This window comes from Capsella rubella, unplaced genomic scaffold (assembly GCF_000375325.1).
Source record: "Capsella rubella cultivar Monte Gargano unplaced genomic scaffold, Caprub1_0 scaffold_2, whole genome shotgun sequence".
Lineage (NCBI taxonomy): Eukaryota > Viridiplantae > Streptophyta > Magnoliopsida > Brassicales > Brassicaceae > Capsella > Capsella rubella.
The window spans coordinates 13351698-13372259 of NW_006238922.1; the positions used below are offsets into that span (position 1 = coordinate 13351698).

Below are 20562 nucleotides of genomic sequence, written 5' to 3' on the forward strand. Positions count from 1 at the left end.
TCATCCTGTCCGTCCGATCAAATATTTCTTAATTTACAGCTTTACCCTTGTATGTTATCAGCTTTCAGTGTTTTGACCAATAAATGCTCTCTTCTTCCAAACCAGAGAAAAAAAACCAAACCCTTAACCGGAACTCATGTCGAAACAAAGTCATCGGTCGGTACAAAGTACAAACAATTCAATTACACGGAACAAAAGCTGAATTACATAAGAGTTTTCACACAGATATGATCTCAGCTTTATTTCTAACTGAAGCAACGAAAATGTTCTCCCGGGGAAATAAACTTGAAGCAAAGACTTGTAGAATGGTTCATCGGTAGAGACTCTCAGACCTCAGATTCTCAGCAATCTCAGTCTCCCATCGATCTCCATTCTCCAGAAGTTTCTCTTTGTCATAGAGAAGTTCCTATGGAAGGGAACGTAACAGAAGTTCAGATTATGAATGCCACAAGATTTTTAGGTCTAGAAAATGTGATAATCAGACCTCATGTGTCTCGGTTGCAAATTCAAAGTTAGGTCCTTCGACAATAGCATCAACAGGGCAAGCTTCTTGGCAGAAACCACAGTAGATGCATTTTGTCATGTCGATATCGTACCTGTACAGCACCAAATCATCACAAAAGCGTAAAAAAAGAAAGCATATGGTTGATAACTGAGAACTAACAGGATGATGACCTTGTGGTTCTGCGGCTACCATCCTCCCTCTCCTCGGCCTCTATTGTAATCGCTTGTGCTGGACATACCTGATGAAATAGACAAGTATCCCTCACAAAAATCACAATCCGAGGTAAATTTTTATACATTAAACAGATCCTTGTTGGCGGATATGAGCATTTCATCAGAATTCTAGCGACTCAATAGTAAATCTTACTCATACTCAAATAATTTTCCTAGTTACTAGGATAAATTTCTTAGGCATCAACCTGTAATACTGAGCTACGGCCCATATCAGAATAACACAGCATAATGGGTTAACAACCTTATTTGATAGATGCAGGCATACCCATTATCCGGAGATGCCTAGCTTTAGAAACAAATAGAATCGTTAATTAAATTAAGGCTTAGTATAACTCTCAAAACTCACAGCTTCACAAAGTTTGCAGGCAATGCAACGTTCTTCCCCAGTAGGATATCTTCGAAGAGCATGTTCACCACGGAAGCGAGGGCTCAGTGGACCCTTCTCAAATGGATAATTGATCTGCATACAAGACAGGGCTTCAGAATCAAACAGATTCATTACAATCTATGTTGTGAAGAATGGGAAAGACGTCACTCACAGTAACTTTAGGATCAAAGAAGTACTTGAGGGTCAGCGACAAACCGCGGACCATTTCAGTGAGAAACAGGGTATTTATGCTCCGTTCAAAGACTAAAAAGTTGCAAAATATCAGGAATCCCTAATACTCAGGTAAGAAATGGAAAGGCAAAGAAAAGTATGAGAGATAAAAAAAAGAGAGTGTCTAGATCAACTGGCTTACCAGTATTCCAGTCCTTGGAGATTTCCTTAGAAAGTTGCTCCGCTTCTTCATCATCTGAATATAAAATAGGCAAACCATAAGTCATAAACGAATCCGAGACATGGTAATACAAGTTGAAAAGGGGTAGTTTCAACCTGGATCACCAAAAAAACCTCAAACAAGAGCAGAAACTATACCTTTGTTACTACCGTAGGAAATACAACGAGACTGCAATCCAGAAAGATGAGAGCCCTGCAAAGCTTTCCCGGAAAAAACCTATCGATGAAGAGAAGTAATAAGAGAGGTATCCATAGGAAGCTGATGAAACGATTTAATATTTTATCACAAGGGAAATATATTAACTTGCAAAAACGCTCTCAATCACAGGAAAAAAAAAAAGATTATCGAGACTGGCATGACAATGGTAACCCATAAGAGAAACGAATCCCTCAAGATTAAATTAGCCTACATGATTCAGCAATCGTTCAGGCGGATAATATTTTATTTGCTCCCTCAAAATTCTGTTCGCACTCTACAATCTAGGAATTACAATTTCGATCACGAATCTTATTAACACAAAGCAAAAGACAGATCAGAGTAAATAGATTCTTCTATGATTCCAGAAACTCCAGGAGACATTTCTAGGCATCTCTAAACAGCTCCAAATAAAACGACCGAGATCAGAGAAATGCAAAAGAGCAAACGAGATTCATACAAGATGTCGAGTACGGAGAGTACTCAGTGACCTGCGAGCCAGCATCGACGCCATTGATGGAGCACCCACGGTCCTTCCTTCCTTCTTCACTGCGATTTCACGACCAAATTATGAAATCAATAAGAGCCCTAAAATCCCAATTTTGGTCCTGAATTTAATTACATTTTTGTCCCTGGTACAATAGTTATTGGTTTTCTGACCCAGTTATATAACCGGATAATATATTAACCGAATCATTCCCTTAACCGATAAAACCTGAGGGTTACATATAATAATAATAACTGAAGTTGTTACACTTCTTCATCACACCATTGGTGATGGAAAATTCTTTACAAAGAGATCCTGAAATATTTCAACTGAAGTTGTTGGATCGTTGTTTTGGTGCAATGTAGTAAGAGTCTCCACAATTTATGTGAGATTGCATCAATGGATTCCATCTATCGAAAATTATCCGGCCACCACGCCCAATCCTCCCCTGAAACCGGCTTGGCGTTTGGCCCAGTGATGAATCTGGTGCTGGAGGAACAATCCCCGCAGCTGCCAATTTATCGGGAACCAGGGGTTTTGTGAACAGCATAACCGGTTCATTAGGATCCTGAGGAGATTACAAAAATAAAACCATTACTGATTATTAAGTTATGAATTTTAGTAATTAGGAAGAGAGAATGTGTTGTAAGACAAAGGTTTAACCAGTCTGTGAAGCCATCCGTGATGTGACTGTCGTCTTCTAACTTCTTGCTTGATGCCTCCCGCTTGAGATGCATTCAGATTTAAGTTGGTGAATCGAGAATTAGGGATAACGGCAGGTCGAGTTCGTACACGGGTACTAGTGTAATCATCTGAGTCCATCAACTCATCGTCGCTTGACCCAAATTTGTATGATGTTGTAGTGGGTGGAAATCCAGGCAGAGCCAAGCTTTCTTCCAAGAGCTCTGTTTCATGCTGCAAAAAAAATTGATTTTACATATAATCTGAGTATATAAAAACCTTTTATGGTGTCAAACCTATAGATGAAGTTTTTTAGACCCCGAAAGGCAATAAAAAGACAGTATATTTAACAAAAGTTTTAGAGGAAGTAGGAGCAAGTACCCTTAATTGGAGTTGGATTCTCTGAAGGCTAACCTCACTGTCCATAACATCCCTCTTCTTCTCTTCTCTCTACGGAATGGGTACCATCAAATTAGCAACTTTGAAGAATGCAAACAACTTGTTAAGATATGAAATGAAGTTACATACAAGTCATATCAATTTTAAAAACTGTCATAAGAACACCTTTATAAGAGCCTCCAGAATGGTCTGTGCTTGGCCAAGATTGCGTCTAACCTGATAATATTGCATCCCATGTATTAATAGAAGGCATTGTAAAGGCAAATTTCTCGATTTCATGAATTTAACACTGGTCTGGCCAAGAAACATAAAGAGATTCAGGTGCCTCGCTCACCTGTCGAAGCTTTTCAAATGACTGCACATTGTTCTCTCTCCTCTGCATCTGAAGAAGAAGTAAGGCCTTATCAGTATTTTTCTTTCTCCAATTGGATTTTAGTATTGAAATATATCATAAATTGTGTAGAACAAGACAGCTTACCCTTCTTGTGTGGAGTCTATGAACTTTTTCCCGTGGCCTAAACACATTGTAGGGATTGGTATCATTGACCGGTGGAGGAGGCTGTTCCAGAAAAAAAGAAGCAAAACATCAACTAAATAATCAAGGTCAGATGACTTTCTAACATAGGCCTTGATTGTTTCAAATGGAAAAAACAAACCTGTAAACGCCGCAAGACTGGCTTCTGCCATCTTTTGCGCTAAGTTCACATAGAAAAAAAAAAAAATGAAACATAGGCATTAGTATTATAAGCCAAAGGTACTCCATATGTGGAACTAATGCGTCATTCACTAGGATTATGCATAGGTTTCAAGAACCCAATAATCTGTTAAACTATCTTTTATCTCACCCTGTCAAGTAAGATAATTAACTCATGCAACATAACGTCTATATCCAGAAAACTTGTAACAACATAAGTTTTATCTCAAACCTTGTCTTTCCAGTAGTTGAAGATAGCCTGAAAGGTTCCATAATTAATGGACAGTGATTGCAGTGCCTGCAATACGGAGACAGCAATAATCTTTGAAATGTTCTGTACTGTTTCTAAAATGAGTATAAAAGGCCAATCCAAAAGGCTATGGAACACAGTAAAAGTAAAGTATACATCAACAGCAGCATCAAACTGCAAAAGCACAGGAACCGGAGAACCGAGAGTAGGCGTAATAACTCCAGCTCTTTCCCGCGTCTTGTGATCCAAAACCTCTAGTTTAAATATAATGCTCTCAAGCCTGTATCAGACAAATTAACACATTTATGGCGCTCATCAAAAAGAATGCTCTATTTCACGAAAGGCTTGGTTTAAGCAAATTTAGCAGAATCCAATCACAGTTTTTGTGAACAGAGCAAACCACTTTAACTACAATACAAAACTACAAGACACAGGGAGTCTGAATAACCCAATCTGTCTCAATGTTCAATATGGGAAACACAATATCAGTATGATGCAGCTACAAGATAATAGCAAAATACTGATGATGATGAGAAGTCCAAAAAGAGGAGAAATTGAAAATAGTTGGATTGGTTACTTTACTTTTCAGGTGAAAGTTCTTCGTTATTCTTATAAAACTCATAAAGCCAGTCTTCATCCTCATTGTCAAGATCATACTCCACAAATTCTCCAAGCTCAGACCGAGCTGCACAAAAACAAACTTATAGTCTCCACATAACAGATAAAGTACCTTCATAGCCAAGAATACAAATCAGATCAGAGGTAACTGGTACCTCCTCTTGCACGTAGATAAGAAGCAGGCTGACCAAAAGTCGGAGAATAATCCCTTTCATAAGTATCCACAATAACAAATTGAGGTGTTGGTATTTCTGAAGCTGGCTTCTTGGTTGGCACTGGAGCAACCTGATAATAAGTAACAATGGTTAGAATGATCGAATTCGAATTCTGAGGTAAGAAGAGAAAGAGAAAAGAAAATGGAAATTCACCTCATTGTCAACCTCTACGGAAGCTATACGCAGCAACTGAGAATTTCTAGTAGTAGAAGTTGGCGTGTCGTCGTCTTCAAAGTCTTTAAACGATTTTAAAATAGGAAGCTTCTTGTGTATGTCCAATGGCCGTGGCCGGAAAGAGAGCCTACTCATTTCACCTTCTTCCTCACTATTCTACTTACAAGTGTGTATATACAGATAGATAGATCGCTATGTTGCTCAAAAAAAATGACAGGGAGAAAAGCACAACGTCTGTAATATTCAAAAAAATTCAGAATCCTAAAATCTCAAACAGAAGAGAAACCACGGGTTTCAATAAATCACCTAAGCAATCGAAAGCCGATTTTAGGGTTTTGAATCCGGATGGAACGAGAGAAAAAAATCCAAATCGACACCCAACGCTCTTCCTCTTCCTCGTACAATCCCAGATTTTAGGGTTTTTTTTTTTCTCGCTTGCTATGTAAAATTGCGGCGGCTACCCGAAAAGGAAACTCTTCCGTGATTTAACCCGGAAGGTCAAAATCGAAGCTTTGAAGGAAAATTATAAAAATTTAATGGAGGTCGACGTGCTTGATTCCGTCACTAACACACGTACAAGGAGGGAAAACACTTTGGTAAATTCGGGTTCGATTTCTCAATTTTTATTTTCTCGCATTAAAGGTTAAAAATAGCACATTATTATTAAAAAAAATTCAAAACTTGTATAAATTTAGTAACCATCAACTTTTCTTTTTTGAGCTTCTTCTCATATCATCATCCTCAAATGAACTGCCTTTTTAACACATTGACTTCAAAAACTTCTTTGATCTTTCAAATAGTTTATAATACCACACTGAAAAATTCACAGATTCTTTTTTTTTTTTTTTCAAAGAACCATCCACATATACTATTTACAGAGAAAGACCCCCTCAAAAACAAAAAAAAATGATCTTCAAGGCTTTGGATTCACTTGCTGTGAATTCGGTATTTCGATTCGTGGTGAGCTATGTGGAAACTTCCTTAATGGTTTCCGTCAAATTGAATCATGTGGATGTTCTTCGCCATTGTTTCTTGCTTTTCATCTGGCTTAACTTGAAAGGGCTCCAGCTTTTTCTGCGTTTTGAGGTTTCGCAGAAGAGACCAGAAGCAAGAGCTTGTTGAAGCCATAGCTCAAACTCTTCTTCGTCCTCATCCATCATCTCCACATCTAGATCCCAAGGGAACCTACTTGAGTTTGATCTTTGTGTTGTCTTCTCTAAACCAACCATGTTCACATGAAAGCTTGGCCTATGCGTGTTCGGTCTACATGCCATTCCCTATAATGATCAAATCGACACATGTTAATGTACCTCAATCATCTTCACACTGAGGTAATCCACAAAGGAACCGGTAAGAGAACCAACCTGACAAATGGCCCATTCTGAGACGTCAAATATTTTGCTTTCCGCGCAAACAAAAGCCCGCGGTATCTCAATCTTGAAACACCGAAACAATAAAGCAGTTTAGTTGAGGATACTGAGGCAACCAGATTCATCATTGCAAGCAAAAACGTGAGAAATGAGCTTTTCTATTACCTTATGTGCTCTCTCGAAGGGTAATGTCCCTTTGAGTTCGACCCATCCATCTCCATCTTTCGCTTGATGATATTGACCACAATCCTACATTTTAACAAATTGGATGATCTGAATGAGGGTTTTGAAATATCCAAAAAATGAAAGAAAAAGATGCTTTAAGAGTTTCTGAGTTGGTAGGATTCAAACCTGGCACCATCTTGCCTTGGCTTTAGTCCTATTTGTGCAGATCCATATGTGTGAATTACCACATTTCGTGCAGTGTATCCGCCTCGACTCTTCTGATCGATAATCAGGACCACTCTGCAGATAAACAAGAACAGAAAAATGGAACACAAGACCAGGCGCAAATAAATATCAAAGAGAAGCAAAAAAGAAATCTGTAACTAAACCTTATGCGAAGAAGCATGAGATGTCTGACAAACACTCCTGGTCCTAGATTCTTCTTTTCGTAATTGCTCATCGTAATCTCTCTTCTTTACGAAATCAGAAAGAACCTGAAAGAAGAAAACACAACCTTTTCATGTATATATATCAAATTACCAAGAAACATCAAAATTTATAAATTCAAGATTATACATCATTAGACTACCTCGTAAGCACTCTGAAGTTTCTTGAATGATTCACTTGCCAATGGACTCCCCATATTTTTATCAGGATGAACCAACATTGCCTAGAACATATATCATACAGTTCATTAACCTTAGAGAAACTGCATTAGCCTACTCAGCATTGGAAATGAGGACAAACCTTCTTTCTATACTCTTTCTTAAGCACCACCGCATCGATCTTTTTATGCCGAGGAAACCCTAGTGTTTCATAATGATTCAAACTATTCAGTATTCTCTTCATTTCATCAGCTGAACTTGTCTCTTCTATTTTGACTATTTTAACAATAGAAATCTCCTTAACAGTATTAACAACAGTCGAAGGAGCACATGGTTCAGCAGACGACTTATTCTCATGAATCTTTTTCTCGACTTCTTCTTCGACAGGAACTGAAGGATACTCAAATTCCCCTGAATAGTCTTCTTCTATAATTGTTTCTTTTGGTTTCTTTGGTTCCTCGTGTTGTGGTTTTTCACTTAAATTATCACACCATTGAAGAAGACAATTTAATATATCATTGGACAAGAAAGCAAGATTTATTGAGAGGAAAAGACCAAGCCATCCAAGTCTGACTTTGACACAATACATCGCATATGAGGCCGCCATTAGAACCACCACACGGGCATGATTCAAGGAAAATAAATAGCCTGAATCAAATAAAATTAGAGAAATCAACACCATGTACATAATAAAGATCAGTCATAGAATGGACTCACTGAACAATAACCTGAAAGACAACCCGGCAAACTAATCTTAAATGGGTGTATAGTAACAGTGAATAAGCACAACTGATCAGGGAAAAATAGAAACTTGCCTCCAACTATAAACAACGTTCCCGTGATCCAAAAGTTTGCGTACATCCATAAAATCAAAATTCCGAATAGTCCCACAATAAAGAGCCCAGGAGTGCAACCCAAGTTCAGAACAACACCTGCAGCAGCTCCCTGCAATAGTAAGTTCAAAGCAATGAGTTAAACCCAGCTCAGTCAACCAAATCTCCAATCTAATGTAGACATTGAATAAAAATCTTGAAACAATTAGTAAGGAACAACATCTACAATAAATATGCATTTCGCATCTAAAATAAGTTTCAGTAACAGTTTGGTGAGTGGGAACACTGTCCTGTTTAAAGATCTAAAATCCAGAGATAAAGATTTCAGGAAAGATGGAGAAAAACTAGAGAGGTAATTACCATACAGAGGAGAACATAAACCAAGCAAGAAAACGAAGTCAAACTAAGGAAGCAACTCCACATAATCAGAAGCAAAGCAGCAGAACCCAATTTGGCGCTGCAATGAAAACCCCTAAAAATGCAGTCTTTCCAATACACAACAGACCAACGAAGCAATCCTAATAGCTTTCCACATCCACAACACACCAGCGGCCAGTGACGCTCTACAATGTCTCCCATCTTCTCCCCAAAGCATCGAATCGCAGAACAAGCATCGGAGCACATATTCTTCTGAGATTGCATCCATTTCCAACCTTGCTTAACCAAGCCAATATCCTCCATCACCAAAAAAACCAACAACTTCAATCCGTAGCCCAGGCTCGATTCAACTCACAACGACAGAACCAGAGATTGATAGGCGGAAGAACAGAACCAAAGGGACACATCTCTCGACGGAACTAGCTTCTCAGCCATGACGTAGCTCAATTCAACAGATTTGCCGTATATAAACGTAACAGAGAAGATATACAACAACAACAATAACAAACAAGGCAGAGTGTGACAAGAAGAAAATCCGGTCACGCTTATTCGTTCAACGCAAATCCCTTCACATGCAAGTTTCCCCAAAAACAACAGATTAAAGAAGAAAAGGCAAAGCAAAGCCCCGTAATATCTGAAACAAGAACCAACAAAAAAAAAAGGAATCTTTCCTTTCCTTTTTTTTTTTTGCAAAACTCAGTCTTTGCTTCATTCAAAGACATTCCCTAAATTACCCATCAAAGTCCCATTATTAAAAGCCGATCCTTTGATCGGATCCAGGAAAAATCTCATTACTCTTTCCGGCGAATGAACAGCTTCGTCGGAGAATCAACACCACCGACAAGTATTGCCCCGGAGAGAGAGAGAGAGAGTGTGTGTGACAAATAAAAGTAAGAAAATGGGATGCTTTAGCTAAAGTAGATTGGAAGTAGGGGCACTGTAAGATTAAAGCTTGAGAAAACCCTAAAAGAGCTCGTGAGAAAAGAAAAGAGAAAAACCAAAACTTGAAAAGTTTCAAAAAGTTGTTCGAGGAGAGAGAGACGACAAAGTTTCGCGTATTTAGAGAGACAAGACAAAGATCAATCCATAGAGAAGAAGGCAACACAGTAATTAATTAAGTCGTTAATTATTAAATTAGCATTGGTTTTTGGAGAATTAATTAGGAGTTTTGTGTTAAAATGAACTTTACTTACTAGACTAGTATTATATTCTGGGTCCCAGTTTACTTCCTAAAGTGTTAAACTTTAAAATCTCCTGCGGCTGGTCGTATTACCGGAGTTGGTTTACTCCGGTTCAATCCTGTAAATGTTGGATACCATAATAATGGATTTAACCGAATTAAAACGCATTTTCTAGAGCATCATTGCATTGCTGCTTTTCATAAACGCATTTTCTAAATTTCGGTTTGGATTTATTGATCCTAAAAATAATAATAAGATATGAAATAAATTAGATGCTCAATTCTTAATTGGCATTATATGTGTTATATAGTTTAGAACATGTGTTTTTTTTTTTTTCTTAAAGTTGTTTCGAAAAAGATTGTTTGTTTTCGTTTGACATCCCTACTATAGTAAAAGAGAAGTACAAATGTTTCTTGGGTCGGGTTTTAAAAAAAAATTAACCCGGAATTTTTCAGTTGGATCTTACTAAAAATTTAAAGATATTAAATACCAGTTTCTATATATATTATTTCGAAATTTACCAAATTAAACCATCAATATCGGTTTGGGAAAGTACATTAATCTTAATTTGTTTAAGGAAAATACATTAATGTATGATTTTGTATATTGGTTTAACAAATTAACCTAAAAATCAGAAATATAAATTAAATATAAAATAATCATTATCAAATTATCCATAATATTTCAAAACAAAATCTTCCTTAAATATCCTATATTGATATTTGGATGTATAGTTTTCTCATATATTAACTATGATCTTCACACCAGTTACGGGATATTTCATTTTCAACCATCTTTAATATCTATTTTTTTCTCTATGACCATCTTTAATATTTATTTGGCAATAGTTTCGAATTGCTGGCTTGATTATAAAACTAATCTTTTTTCAATTTAACCCTAAGAAAATATGATCTATATAAATAAGTTTTTGCTACCAGAAAATTGTAACATCAACACAGATTTTACATTTAAACACGATAAGAAATAAGAAATCATTGGCTCTTTATTTGTTTATTCTAGAGATTTGCAACTTTACAAGACTACATGAAAGGTCCAAGTTAAAATCATGTATTTATGTTTATGCGGTCTACCGCGGGTCAATCCCTAAATTTTAAAAATGATTCATTGTATAATATTTTTTTTTCATTGTATAATATTTATACATGTATATATGTCACATATTGTTCTAAAATTAACAATCCAACTAAAATCATACAATTTAAATAATTTTGAACATATTCGAAATCAACACATACAATCTAAAAATGATAAAATTTAATTACTGATCAAAATAAAGTAAAGCAAACACAAATAAAATTATTTCGCAACGTACAAAGGACTAAAAACCCGGTAATTTTCCCCCGCGCTGTAGCGCGGATCCGGACCTAGTTATTTAGTTAAAGCATGTGTCAGTTACCTGTATTCAAAGCATCGTGCTTGTAGTTTTGGGATTATGTGAATACAGCAAGATGCGGAACCTCTATTTAAATATCGAACTAATTATTCTCTTATCCATATATGCAGTCAAAATAATACTATAACTTAAAGTTTTTTTTAAAGAGGGTTAATTAAATTAATTACTTCAGTCGCAAAGTGAATATATATAGTATTGCATAAGAAGGTTTCAATGATACTTTAAAAGGTCAATTGACTGGCTTATATAACATTGTTAATCTATGGTCCTTGTGAAAAATACTTATAAAAAAAAAAAACATTTAGCTCCACCGGAAGTAGTCATGTGGGGTGCAAGAAAATATGATATATTAAAATTGTGGTGGGTGATATTTTATGATTGAAATATATGAAAATGGTAGCTTGCACCCTTACTCACTCTCATTTGAATTGATTAGTATTGTAATAATATTTGTTTCTCATCACCACGACTTAGACGTGTAACTAACATATCGACTGATCAACCAATGGTTATTAATTTAATTAAACGACTTTTTGATTTTTGTACTAGTATATCAACACTACTCTAGTTGATAGTTTTCTAATGACTTGAGAAAGCACTGATCTTATCCTATTTAGACAAAGAGACAATAGTCAAGTTCGTTGATGTTTCCAGTTATGGAGAAGCCATTACTGTAGAAGGACGACCATTAGACAGCAGCGAGTGGTCAGAAACGCAACGGTATTTCTTCTAAACGCTCGCTGATGAGTTACGAATCTGCGTTTCAATTCAACATCGCTTTGGCAATTCGCAACGTGGATGACATTATGTCATTATGGGTCTGCGAGAAATTAGTGGGGCTATTTTGAGTAAACTATAATCTATAGGGGTCAAGAATGAAACAATAGTTAAACATATTCAAAATCCGACGTGGCAATATGAAGTGATCTAACGGATCTGCGTAAACCAGTTGAAGATAACGTTAGTAAGGACGATATCCCGACCAAAGCCACACAACATTCGCCACGTGTCATAACTACAATCACTTATCGGATCTCCGCTCTCTCATATTTGAAGCCACACAAGATGCACAAATCACTTGGGGGTGAGAAGAAGAATTAGTTTTGATCCATCTTGTGAGAATCAATCAATCGATCAATAATGGCTGCTTCAGTGATGCTATCATCGGTGACATTGAAACCAGCTGGTTTCTCGGTGGAGAAGACCTCGGCCAGAGGATTACCTTCGCTCACTAGAGCTCGTCCCTCCTTCAAAATCGTCGCCAGTGGCGTCAAGAAGATCAAGACCGACAAGCCCTTCGGTTCGTAGTATATCTATATTATTATACCAAGATTTTACAATATAGTCCACGTTTCACCGTTCATGTATAGCTTATATCTGTTAAATCGATGTGTGTATGCGTAGGAATTAACGGCAGCATGGACTTGAGGGACGGTGTCGACGCCTCCGGCAGGAAGGGCAAGGTTAATATAGCTAAACACCACGCCGTTCACTATCTTTTTGTAATATTTGTTGGTCAATCTTCTAAACGCTGTCCTTTGAACGCAGGGATACGGTGTTTACAAATACGTCGACAAGTATGGAGCTAACGTCGACGGATACAGGTGAATAATAATGATAATAATCTCCTCTATATAACACGTTTTAGATAAGAAAGAACCATGGAAATATGTAGTGATAGATGATGATGATGATTTTCAATTTTGGGGTTGCAGCCCTATTTACAACGAGAACGAGTGGTCAGCCAGTGGTGACGTTTACAAGGGAGGAGTCACCGGATTGGCAATTTGGGCTGTGACTCTCGCCGGAATTCTTGCCGGAGGAGCTCTTCTTGTGTACAACACCAGTGCTTTGGCTCAGTAAATCTTAAGTTGTTAGCGCATGTGTACTCATGTTTCTATAATGTTCCTGTGTTATTGTTTTCTCCTCTCTAATGTTGTAAACCTCAGAAATACTTTGAATTTATAAAAGACTTCCTAGCGTTTGTATATATTCATCTTCTTGTGATTCTTGAACGATTTCATTGCACAAGAATGATTTTCGATTCAATATATAATATTCGGGAGAACCATTTGGAGTCATCACGAGTCAAGAGATGAACATGATCTTGGTCTAAAATGGATTAGATCCCTAACTCTTGGTTAAGTCATTGGAAATCATCAAGCGAGTCTTCTTCTTCTTCGCGATGGGAACCTGGGGAAGAGCTGCTGCTTACCAAAGGAGTTGATCGATGAACTTCTCCATCTAACATCAACAATCTCACTTTCTGCAACACCATTACAGAAAGAAAAAAAACTTCGCATAAAGAGAACGGATTCTAATGCTTAAAGCTTACATCTCACATTTGTTAAAAAGAAAGGAACTTGCAATCTTCGGAGATTAGATAAGATTATGAAATAGAGGAAGCTAACCTTCTCAATATCTTCTTGGAGAGAAGGGTTTTCCCTTAAGTGTTGCAGTGCTTTTTCTCTTCCTTGCCCCAGCCTGAAACAATGACCCCAAACACAAAAACATATCTCATACTCTCTATCCACTTCTGTCACATAATCAAATGCATTAAAAATTTGAAAGGATTTCTGAGTTTTCACTGTAGAATCCAAACCTTTGGTCTTCGTAGCTGTACCAAGAACCTTTCTTGAGCACAACCTCCATAATTTCAGCACAATCAAGAACGCATCCCTACATTTTAGGTTTTAGTTAAAATATAATTAACAACAATGTTTATCCGTTGTCAGAGACTGATCATCCACAGATGCATACCAGTTTATTGACTCCTTCCCCAAACATAATCTCAAACTCTGCTTGCCTATACGGTCTTGACACCTGCAAAATAAAAAAGGAATAGGCAAAACCACTTTAATGTCTAAAATAAGTTGACATAGATTAAGGACATGTTTAGCCTTGATACTAACCTTGCTTTTCTGCACTCTTACGCGAGCTCGGAGACCAATATCTTCATCCCCTTTGCTCTTTAATTAGAAATGAGTTTAGTCTAATAACGACACCAAAATTACACAGAAATAAACTGCAAAGTTAATAGAACTATTATCCTTACAGATTTGATCTTCCCAGCAGAACGGATCTCTAGCCGGACCGATGCGAAAAACTTCAGCGCTATGCCTCCACTAGTTACCTCCGGATTCCCATAGTACACACCAATCTTAAAAGCATAAGAGATTAGCACTGTTAGATCAAGAACACAACATGCTTATATATGAACCAAACACAACATGCTTAAAGAGTGAGTGATTAGTCATAATTTGCACCTTGTATCTTATTTGGTTTAGGAAAATAAGTGTACAACCAGCTTTAGAGGCGTTTCCTGACATTTTACGAAGAGCTTGACTCATAAGACGAGCTTGCAAACCCATTTGCTGCATTCCAATCTCACCCTAAGTAGGAAACAGGAGAGGAAACAAATTAACCTCAGGGAACTTCATACAGTAAAGAAAGAAGATGTTCAAAAGAGATGATATCATACTTCAATCTCAGCTCGTGGAGTAAGTGCTGAAACAGAATCAACACATATAAGGTCAACCGCACCTGAACGACACATACGGTCTGCAGCTGTGTGAGTAAGAATAAGAAGAACATATTAGCTTCACATACACATACTTAACATGGCATTTAATATCAGGATACAAGATTTAGAATGTTTTACTTTCTAAAGCCATTTCGCCATTGTCAGGCTGGCACACTATCAAATTTTCTACGTCAACACCTAACGCTTTGGAGTATGATGGATCAAAGGCATGCTCTGCATCCACAAGCATTGCATTACCTCCAAGCTTCTGCACAATTAGCAAAGTATGTTCAAGCGACATGCCCGAGATGATATAAAGATCGAATTATCTGGTCGAAGTATAACCTGCACTTCAGCAATTGCATGGAGTGCTAGCGTGGTCTTGCCACTACTTTCTGGTCCATATATCTGCAGAATTAAAACTCAAATACATGAAAAACTGAGACCAGCGTCACACTAGTCATTTTCTATGATAAGAGCTCTGCAACGTATCTAAGCAAGATCAATACCTCAACTACCCGACCCTTTGGCAGGCCTCCACCTAAGGCAAGATCGAGAGTTAAAATACCACTCGGAAAAGTCTCCCTGCAATACAGCCGACCAACCTAAGTTAATTATCACATGGTGGAATCAGGATGTCTAGTGCCATGCTATTGACGACACTCTTATACAATAAATAAGAGAATTTCACACAACTCACACTAGTGCTCCACCAGCACTCCCCAATCTTGTTACACTTCCTTTACCAAATGAACTGTTTATGTCATTCATAGCTGCCTCTAACGCCTTTTGCTGTAAACAAGCCAAGAAAACAAAAGTTGGTGAGACAAAGAACTCAAACAAAACAAAAATGAACGTGAGCTCAAAGAATTAAAGAAAAGAGAAGAGAAGACGCAGAATAATGCAAGAGAGCAATGTAACACCAAAAGAAGGGCAAGAAACAGCTTAATGAGAGATGAAACTTATCAAAATTCTTTGTTTTAATCCATAAACAAGCCATTCTCGAAATGAAGACATAAGAAATATGGACAAACGAAGAAGATAGTAACTATTTGTGAGTTGCCCGTAACTAAAGCTCAGAAATTTGGGACACAGTTTCTGAGCCACTATAGCAAATTGTGAATTCCTTTCCAATAAGTTAAGAATTTCAGGTCAAGATGAATACAGAGGATAACCAAAGCCAATCCCATGAGTGGAGATCCAGATATGTTCAGCGTATTGTTGTTAACAGTGAATCAAAAACAAAAACAAAAAGAGGGAGAAAGATGAAATTACACGGTCGAGGAAGCGGGAATCGGCGTCTGGAGATAAAGCGCCATTGATTCTGTCGTCGAATTCAGAACTAATGTTGTGGTTGAGTTTCTTGGCGGCGACCTGAGAATAGAGGCGGCGGGAGTAGCAAGACGAGAGACGGAGCGGCGGAGAAAACGAACATGGCGTGAAAGGGTAGAGTGGAGAAAGAGGAGTGAGGCAAGGATTTAGCTTCAGCGACCAGACTAGGCATGAATCCATTTTCTGGGTTTAAGCTCAAAGAGTCGAAAAGACGAGAAGAAGAAGAAGAAAGAACCTCATATGTATTTATTTCGAATTTTAAAATAAATTATTTAACATTCCCTTTATTAATGTAATAAATCAGAAATAATCAAAAAAAAATTCCATCCATAACAAAAATATGCTGAGAGTATCAATCACAAGGAGTTCAATTTTAGAGAAAGCTCAACATCTCCTGCATCTTTCCATGAAATCATCATATTCCATGACAATACAACTCCATGGTTTAGAATCTTGTCCTAATCACACTCCATCTTTCTTCACTCTGAATAACACATTCCAACGAAATTTTTCAGCTAAACGTGCACACTTAAACAACAGAAAGAAACCATTTTAATCCTTCAAATTGAGTGAGAACCGTTTACAAAGGATAAAGTTGGTAAAGCTTTGGCTAGTTTATTAACAGCCTGATAGAATTTGGTGGTAATAAAAAAGTCCTGAAGTTATACATAAAAGCTCTGTTTGGATCTTTTGTACATTCTAGACAACAGGAATGAAACATTTAGCTATTCATCATCATTACATAACCTAGCTAGTTGCTTTGGATCATCACAGCTGCAAATATTTTGTACTCTCAAGTCATCATATAAATGATTTTAATTTGCAGAAGCTCGATGATAATGGAAATCAAAAGGGGCCTGCATTCAAACGGGCTACACCAGAAGAGGAAATTGGAAATCAGAAAGTGATGAGACAAACTATGTACCTTCATGTTATTCCCTTTAAAACTCATGTGGTTTGCAACAAAAAACAACTGTTGATGGGTGGTGTCATGTGCAAATGGGATCATATCTGCAAGCAAAAGGACAGTGATGGAAACTCAGATTTAGTCTACAGTCCATCCTGAAACAGACACAACACCAGATATAGAGAAACAAACACACATACATCAACACATTGCACCACTCAATAATCATACATATATATATAGAGAGAGAAGCTACCCATAACGCGAAGAAGAGCATTAAAAGACAGTGTAGTAGGTCTTTGAACATCAGAAAGATCTCAAATGAAATGATGCTAGTAGTCGAGTAGATCAATATACTACAACATCCTACTATATGAATACTTAGATTTAAGAAGAAAAAGCTAAGGTTGTGATTTAACATCTCCGATCAAAAGGAAGGAAGATAGATAGATATCTCAGATTTTCCCGCTTATCACCCCGTGTCATTCTTGATCAACAACAGCTTCTCGCTAGCTGTCTCAATGACCTTATTTATTGGTTTATCAAAATAACCCCTTATATCACGTGACATATGCATATATTAATGACTTCATACTTTTCCAACCTCCAACTTTTTTCCTTTCTTTTTTTCTTATTTAAAGGTTTTGTTTCCTAAACTCATAAGATTGATTAAGGGGGGGTTATTGGGAGGATGATTTTAAAAGAGTTTATGGATTTCTAAAGTTTAGAGATTTTAAGATTCTCAAAAATTTTTGTGGATTCTAAAATAATGTTTACCCAGATTTCTAGAGTTTAATAGATTCTTCATATGATAGATTCTATAAATACTTGTGAGAATTGCAGTATTTTGAAAGTTGTTTTTAATGACTAAATATGTAAGGAATCATTAAACCAATAACACTAGAATTTGATAGAATTGGAAAATCAATAAATACTCAACTTTTTGAATAACAAAGGATTTTAAATAGAATTACAAAATACATACACCAATAACAAGAGATTTTATTAGGAATCTAAGAATCTATAAACCAATAACAATGGAATCTTAAACTCTAAAAATCTTTAAAAATCATTCTCCCAATAACTCCCCCTAAGCTTTTTGGAATATTCCAGAGATATACATAAACAAAGACTATTAATAAAATGGATAATTATTAAAAAAAGTAGGAGATTAGTAGACAGACTCTCTAATCTGTGAGTTAGCCGTTTGAATCATTCGATCCGAGAGGCTCCGCCATTGGCTCCAACAGAACAATATGAATTACCGAAAGCACCCCCCGGATAGTAGAGGGGTGAGATGCACGCGCCACCTGGGTCGTTTTTATTAACTGTTGGCAAAGCCCCAAAAACAAACTCACAAGGCTCCAATCAAACCATTGTCACTCATCCATAAACCTCTCTCTCTTCTCTTCTCTCTCTCTCTTTCTCTCTCTCTCTCTGGTTTTGGATCTGGCCGTTGATTTTTTTCCCGGCACGGCGATTAGTTTGTTGTTTGCATGAACGCCGGTGATGGCTTCTGCTTGTGTTAACAATGTTACTGTTTCTCAGGAGTTTCCTACTTACGGATGTTTCAATCCACGAGCTTCTTTCAGCCGTGAAGACCCTACTAGGGTCTCTGGATCCGCCGCGTCTGACATTCAGAAGCAGAATCCGAAGGTCACGGTCACGGCGGAGGAAAAACTAGCTGGAGCTGGTGATTTCGAGTTTAGGTTGGAGGAGGATCCTGTCAGAATGCTCCCAGCTGACGAGCTTTTTTCCGACGGTAAGCTCGTGACGAAACAGCAGCAAGAGACGACGGTGGAGGCCGCCGTGAAATGCAGGAGGACGGAAGTGGCGGAGATGGAGATCTCCGATAGTTGCTCCTTCTCTCCAAAGGCACCACGGTGTTCGAGCAGGTGGAGAGACTTGTTAGGCCTCAAAAGATTCTCTCAGAACAGCAAAGCCGCGGCCACGACGTCGAATCCGAGATCGTCAACTTCGTCGTTGAAGCAATTCTTGCATCGGAGCTCGAGATCGTCGACTTCGTCCGGATCCTCGTCTTCCGATGCTTCGGTACTCATGAGTCTTCCTCTTCTGAAAGATTCTGATTGCGAGTCTCTCTCCATATCTTCTTCTCGTATGTCTCTCTCTTCGTCCTCCTCAGGCCACGACCACGAAGATCTCCCGAGGCTCTCTCTCGATGCAGATAGACCTAACCATAACAGTAACCATAACCACATCCTCAACCACAACGTCACGGCGAATCCATTTGCGCCCGCTCGTAGCCTGAACCCGAATCCACCGAGAATGAGGTTAGTGAACCATTCATCAGCAGGAAACGGAGGAGGGAGAGTGGGACGCAGTCCGATGCGGCGTTCAGGAGGAGAAACATCTCAATCATCAATAATGAACAGAGGAGTCTCAGTGGATAGCCCAAGACTAAACTCTTCAGGGAAAATAGTGTTCCAGAGCCTGGAACGGAGCTCAAGCAGTCCAAGCAGCTTCAATGGTGGAACAAGCGGGTACAGACACAGAGGAATGGAGAGGTCGTACAGCTCAAACGTGAGGGTAACGCCAGTTTTAAACGTTCCGGTTTGTTCAATCAGAGGTGGTTCAGTAGTCTTCGGTCAGTTTTTCTCAAACGGCAACAACAACAACAACAGAGCTTCGTCTCATTCTCATATCAATAGAGGTCGCAACTCAACGGATCGGATCTAACCCGACATTTTCAAAATTAGGGATATTCATCAATGGTAACACATCTTCTTAATGCAACAGTATCTTAGCTACCTACTAGTAATCTTTTTTTCTTTTGGTTTGTTACTTACAACAAATCTTATTATGATTAACAGAGCCTTTTCTTTTTTTAATCTAGTCAAGAATACATCATCCAGTGTGTGTCTACTGTTGTAAATAAAGAATCCGTCATTGGTTTAGTGTAATTCTCCTAGGGGTTGTTCTATGGGGTTCTCCTTTGACATGGACGGACACACGAAAATGGAATTGGAATCTACTAATAATTGTTGTGTTTTTGGCTGAGGGTGTTGAGGAGAAAGAGAGAGTGTGCGGTTGACGCGTTTAAGGAACGCGCGTGGGTCATAGCCATAGCATAGGAAACACAGATACTTTTTTCTCTCTCTCTCATATGCTCTGTGTGTATTTGCGCTCTCCCCACGTTGAAGCTTATCTAAGCTGTCTCTTTCATGTGATTTTTTTTTTTTTTTTTCCATTTTATTCTAGTAGAGTAGTAGAAGTTTGTAATTTTTTTAAATTTTTTCTATAGTTTAATTTTGTCGTTTTCTGAGTTTCGGAAATGATGCAGTATTCAGAGACTTTACGACACCTTTCTTTGTTTTATATATTTCTTATTCGCATTGTTGTTTTGTTAATCAAAGAAGGTTCCTTTAAGCATATTAATGTTGGCTCTACTTGGTCTTCGGTTTGGTGTTCGAATCACCCTCACATGTTTAAGTGTCAGGATTTTTTTGGACGAACTTTTATTATGAACTATGGTACGTGAAAGGTACGAAACTGTTCAGAAGATTACATATTATTATTTAAGTCTACAAATAAAAATGATATAGATTGGATGGAGTTAGGACCAGCAAGAGAGATTGTACAAGTACAAGACCCTAAGCTTCTTTC

The 20562-nt window shown here is 37.7% G+C and overlaps 6 protein-coding genes across 9 annotated transcripts; 2 read left to right on the forward strand and 4 right to left on the reverse strand.

The window, feature by feature from the left end:
* Nucleotides 1–104: 104 nt before the first annotated feature.
* On the reverse strand, nucleotides 105–2285 carry LOC17894134 (NADH dehydrogenase [ubiquinone] iron-sulfur protein 8-A, mitochondrial). Its single transcript, XM_006301068.2, has 8 exons — nucleotides 2173–2285; nucleotides 1655–1733; nucleotides 1479–1532; nucleotides 1278–1369; nucleotides 1085–1198; nucleotides 676–743; nucleotides 485–596; nucleotides 105–406 (listed from the first exon to the last, which is right to left on the reverse strand). Exons 1-8 carry the CDS (start codon nucleotides 2224–2226, stop codon nucleotides 311–313), a joined length of 669 nt encoding a protein of 222 aa, XP_006301130.1. The 5' UTR covers nucleotides 2227–2285; the 3' UTR covers nucleotides 105–310.
* A 91-nt stretch (nucleotides 2286–2376) lies between these two features.
* Nucleotides 2377–5811, reverse strand: LOC17894599. Its single transcript, XM_023787267.1, has 12 exons — nucleotides 5210–5811; nucleotides 4997–5126; nucleotides 4806–4908; nucleotides 4380–4503; nucleotides 4206–4271; nucleotides 3936–3974; nucleotides 3758–3838; nucleotides 3614–3661; nucleotides 3445–3495; nucleotides 3262–3330; nucleotides 2863–3114; nucleotides 2377–2767 (listed from the first exon to the last, which is right to left on the reverse strand). Exons 1-12 carry the CDS (start codon nucleotides 5363–5365, stop codon nucleotides 2525–2527), a joined length of 1362 nt encoding a protein of 453 aa, XP_023643035.1. The 5' UTR covers nucleotides 5366–5811; the 3' UTR covers nucleotides 2377–2524.
* A 185-nt stretch (nucleotides 5812–5996) lies between these two features.
* LOC17896088 (dnaJ homolog subfamily C member 14) lies at nucleotides 5997–9611 on the reverse strand. The gene is made up of 9 exons (XM_006300917.2): nucleotides 8564–9611; nucleotides 8186–8315; nucleotides 7513–8018; nucleotides 7355–7435; nucleotides 7155–7259; nucleotides 6952–7065; nucleotides 6766–6849; nucleotides 6595–6666; nucleotides 5997–6507 (listed from the first exon to the last, which is right to left on the reverse strand). Exons 1-9 carry the CDS (start codon nucleotides 8882–8884, stop codon nucleotides 6235–6237), a joined length of 1686 nt encoding a protein of 561 aa, XP_006300979.1. The 5' UTR covers nucleotides 8885–9611; the 3' UTR covers nucleotides 5997–6234.
* A 2627-nt stretch (nucleotides 9612–12238) lies between these two features.
* On the forward strand, nucleotides 12239–13168 carry LOC17895804 (photosystem II 10 kDa polypeptide, chloroplastic). The gene is made up of 4 exons (XM_006302912.2): nucleotides 12239–12476; nucleotides 12581–12639; nucleotides 12725–12780; nucleotides 12892–13168. Exons 1-4 carry the CDS (start codon nucleotides 12317–12319, stop codon nucleotides 13037–13039), a joined length of 423 nt encoding a protein of 140 aa, XP_006302974.1. The 5' UTR covers nucleotides 12239–12316; the 3' UTR covers nucleotides 13040–13168.
* Nucleotides 13138–17412, reverse strand: LOC17894582 (DNA repair protein recA homolog 1, chloroplastic). 2 transcript variants are annotated; one of them, XM_006301499.2, is made up of 15 exons: nucleotides 17195–17412; nucleotides 16957–17042; nucleotides 15975–16515; nucleotides 15400–15491; nucleotides 15209–15284; nucleotides 15045–15107; nucleotides 14838–14967; nucleotides 14658–14743; nucleotides 14443–14568; nucleotides 14232–14336; nucleotides 14089–14145; nucleotides 13937–13999; nucleotides 13779–13855; nucleotides 13588–13660; nucleotides 13138–13442 (listed from the first exon to the last, which is right to left on the reverse strand). In XM_006301499.2, the coding sequence occupies exons 3-15, from the start codon at nucleotides 16209–16211 to the stop codon at nucleotides 13323–13325; spliced, it is 1305 nt and encodes a 434-aa protein (XP_006301561.1). In that variant the 5' UTR covers nucleotides 16212–16515; nucleotides 16957–17042; nucleotides 17195–17412; the 3' UTR covers nucleotides 13138–13322. The 2 variants fall into 2 exon arrangements, with proteins under 2 accessions (XP_006301561.1, XP_023643140.1); XM_023787372.1 differs by having other exon boundaries at nucleotides 16957–17093.
* Nucleotides 17413–18220: 808 nt separating this feature from the next.
* Nucleotides 18221–20293, forward strand: LOC17894833. Of its 3 annotated transcripts, none has more exons than XM_023788386.1 (2): nucleotides 18221–19670; nucleotides 19793–20293. In XM_023788386.1, exon 1 carries the CDS (start codon nucleotides 18448–18450, stop codon nucleotides 19633–19635), a length of 1188 nt encoding a protein of 395 aa, XP_023644154.1. In that variant the 5' UTR covers nucleotides 18221–18447; the 3' UTR covers nucleotides 19636–19670; nucleotides 19793–20293. The 3 variants fall into 3 exon arrangements, with proteins under 3 accessions (XP_023644154.1, XP_023644155.1, XP_023644153.1); XM_023788387.1 differs by having other exon boundaries at nucleotides 19869–20293; XM_023788385.1 differs by having other exon boundaries at nucleotides 19770–20291.
* Nucleotides 20294–20562: the final 269 nt, after the last annotated feature.

Excerpts from the sequence above, each read along its gene's own strand:
- LOC17894134 (XM_006301068.2), bottom strand. The coding sequence starts at position 2,226 with ATGGCGTCGATGCTGGCTCGCAGGTCACTGAGTACTCTCCGTACTCGA. Across the intron at positions 1,199-1,277 it reads TCTTTGATCCTAAAGTTACT|ATCAATTATCCATTTGAGAA; the intron begins GTGAGTGACGTC and ends TCTTGTATGCAG. Across the intron at positions 407-484 it reads TTGCAACCGAGACACATGAG|GAACTTCTCTATGACAAAGA; the intron begins GTCTGATTATCA and ends TCCCTTCCATAG.
- LOC17894599 (XM_023787267.1), bottom strand. The coding sequence starts at position 5,365 with ATGAGTAGGCTCTCTTTCCGGCCACGGCCATTGGACATACACAAGAAG. Across the intron at positions 3,662-3,757 it reads ATAGACTCCACACAAGAAGG|ATGCAGAGGAGAGAGAACAA; the intron begins GTAAGCTGTCTT and ends CTTCTTCTTCAG. Across the intron at positions 3,115-3,261 it reads GAATCCAACTCCAATTAAGG|CATGAAACAGAGCTCTTGGA; the intron begins GTACTTGCTCCT and ends TTTTTTTTGCAG.
- LOC17896088 (XM_006300917.2), bottom strand. The coding sequence starts at position 8,884 with ATGGAGGATATTGGCTTGGTTAAGCAAGGTTGGAAATGGATGCAATCT. Across the intron at positions 8,019-8,185 it reads AACGTTGTTTATAGTTGGAG|GCTATTTATTTTCCTTGAAT; the intron begins GCAAGTTTCTAT and ends TATTTGATTCAG. Across the intron at positions 6,508-6,594 it reads CAGAATGGGCCATTTGTCAG|GGAATGGCATGTAGACCGAA; the intron begins GTTGGTTCTCTT and ends TGATCATTATAG.
- LOC17895804 (XM_006302912.2), top strand. The coding sequence starts at position 12,317 with ATGGCTGCTTCAGTGATGCTATCATCGGTGACATTGAAACCAGCTGGT. Across the intron at positions 12,477-12,580 it reads CAAGACCGACAAGCCCTTCG|GAATTAACGGCAGCATGGAC; the intron begins GTTCGTAGTATA and ends GTGTATGCGTAG. Across the intron at positions 12,781-12,891 it reads GCTAACGTCGACGGATACAG|CCCTATTTACAACGAGAACG; the intron begins GTGAATAATAAT and ends TTGGGGTTGCAG.
- LOC17894582 (XM_006301499.2), bottom strand. The coding sequence starts at position 16,211 with ATGGATTCATGCCTAGTCTGGTCGCTGAAGCTAAATCCTTGCCTCACT. Across the intron at positions 15,108-15,208 it reads CAAAGGGTCGGGTAGTTGAG|ATATATGGACCAGAAAGTAG; the intron begins GTATTGATCTTG and ends TTAATTCTGCAG. Across the intron at positions 14,744-14,837 it reads TGGCGAAATGGCTTTAGAAA|CTGCAGACCGTATGTGTCGT; the intron begins GTAAAACATTCT and ends TTACTCACACAG.
- LOC17894833 (XM_023788386.1), top strand. The coding sequence starts at position 18,448 with ATGGCTTCTGCTTGTGTTAACAATGTTACTGTTTCTCAGGAGTTTCCT.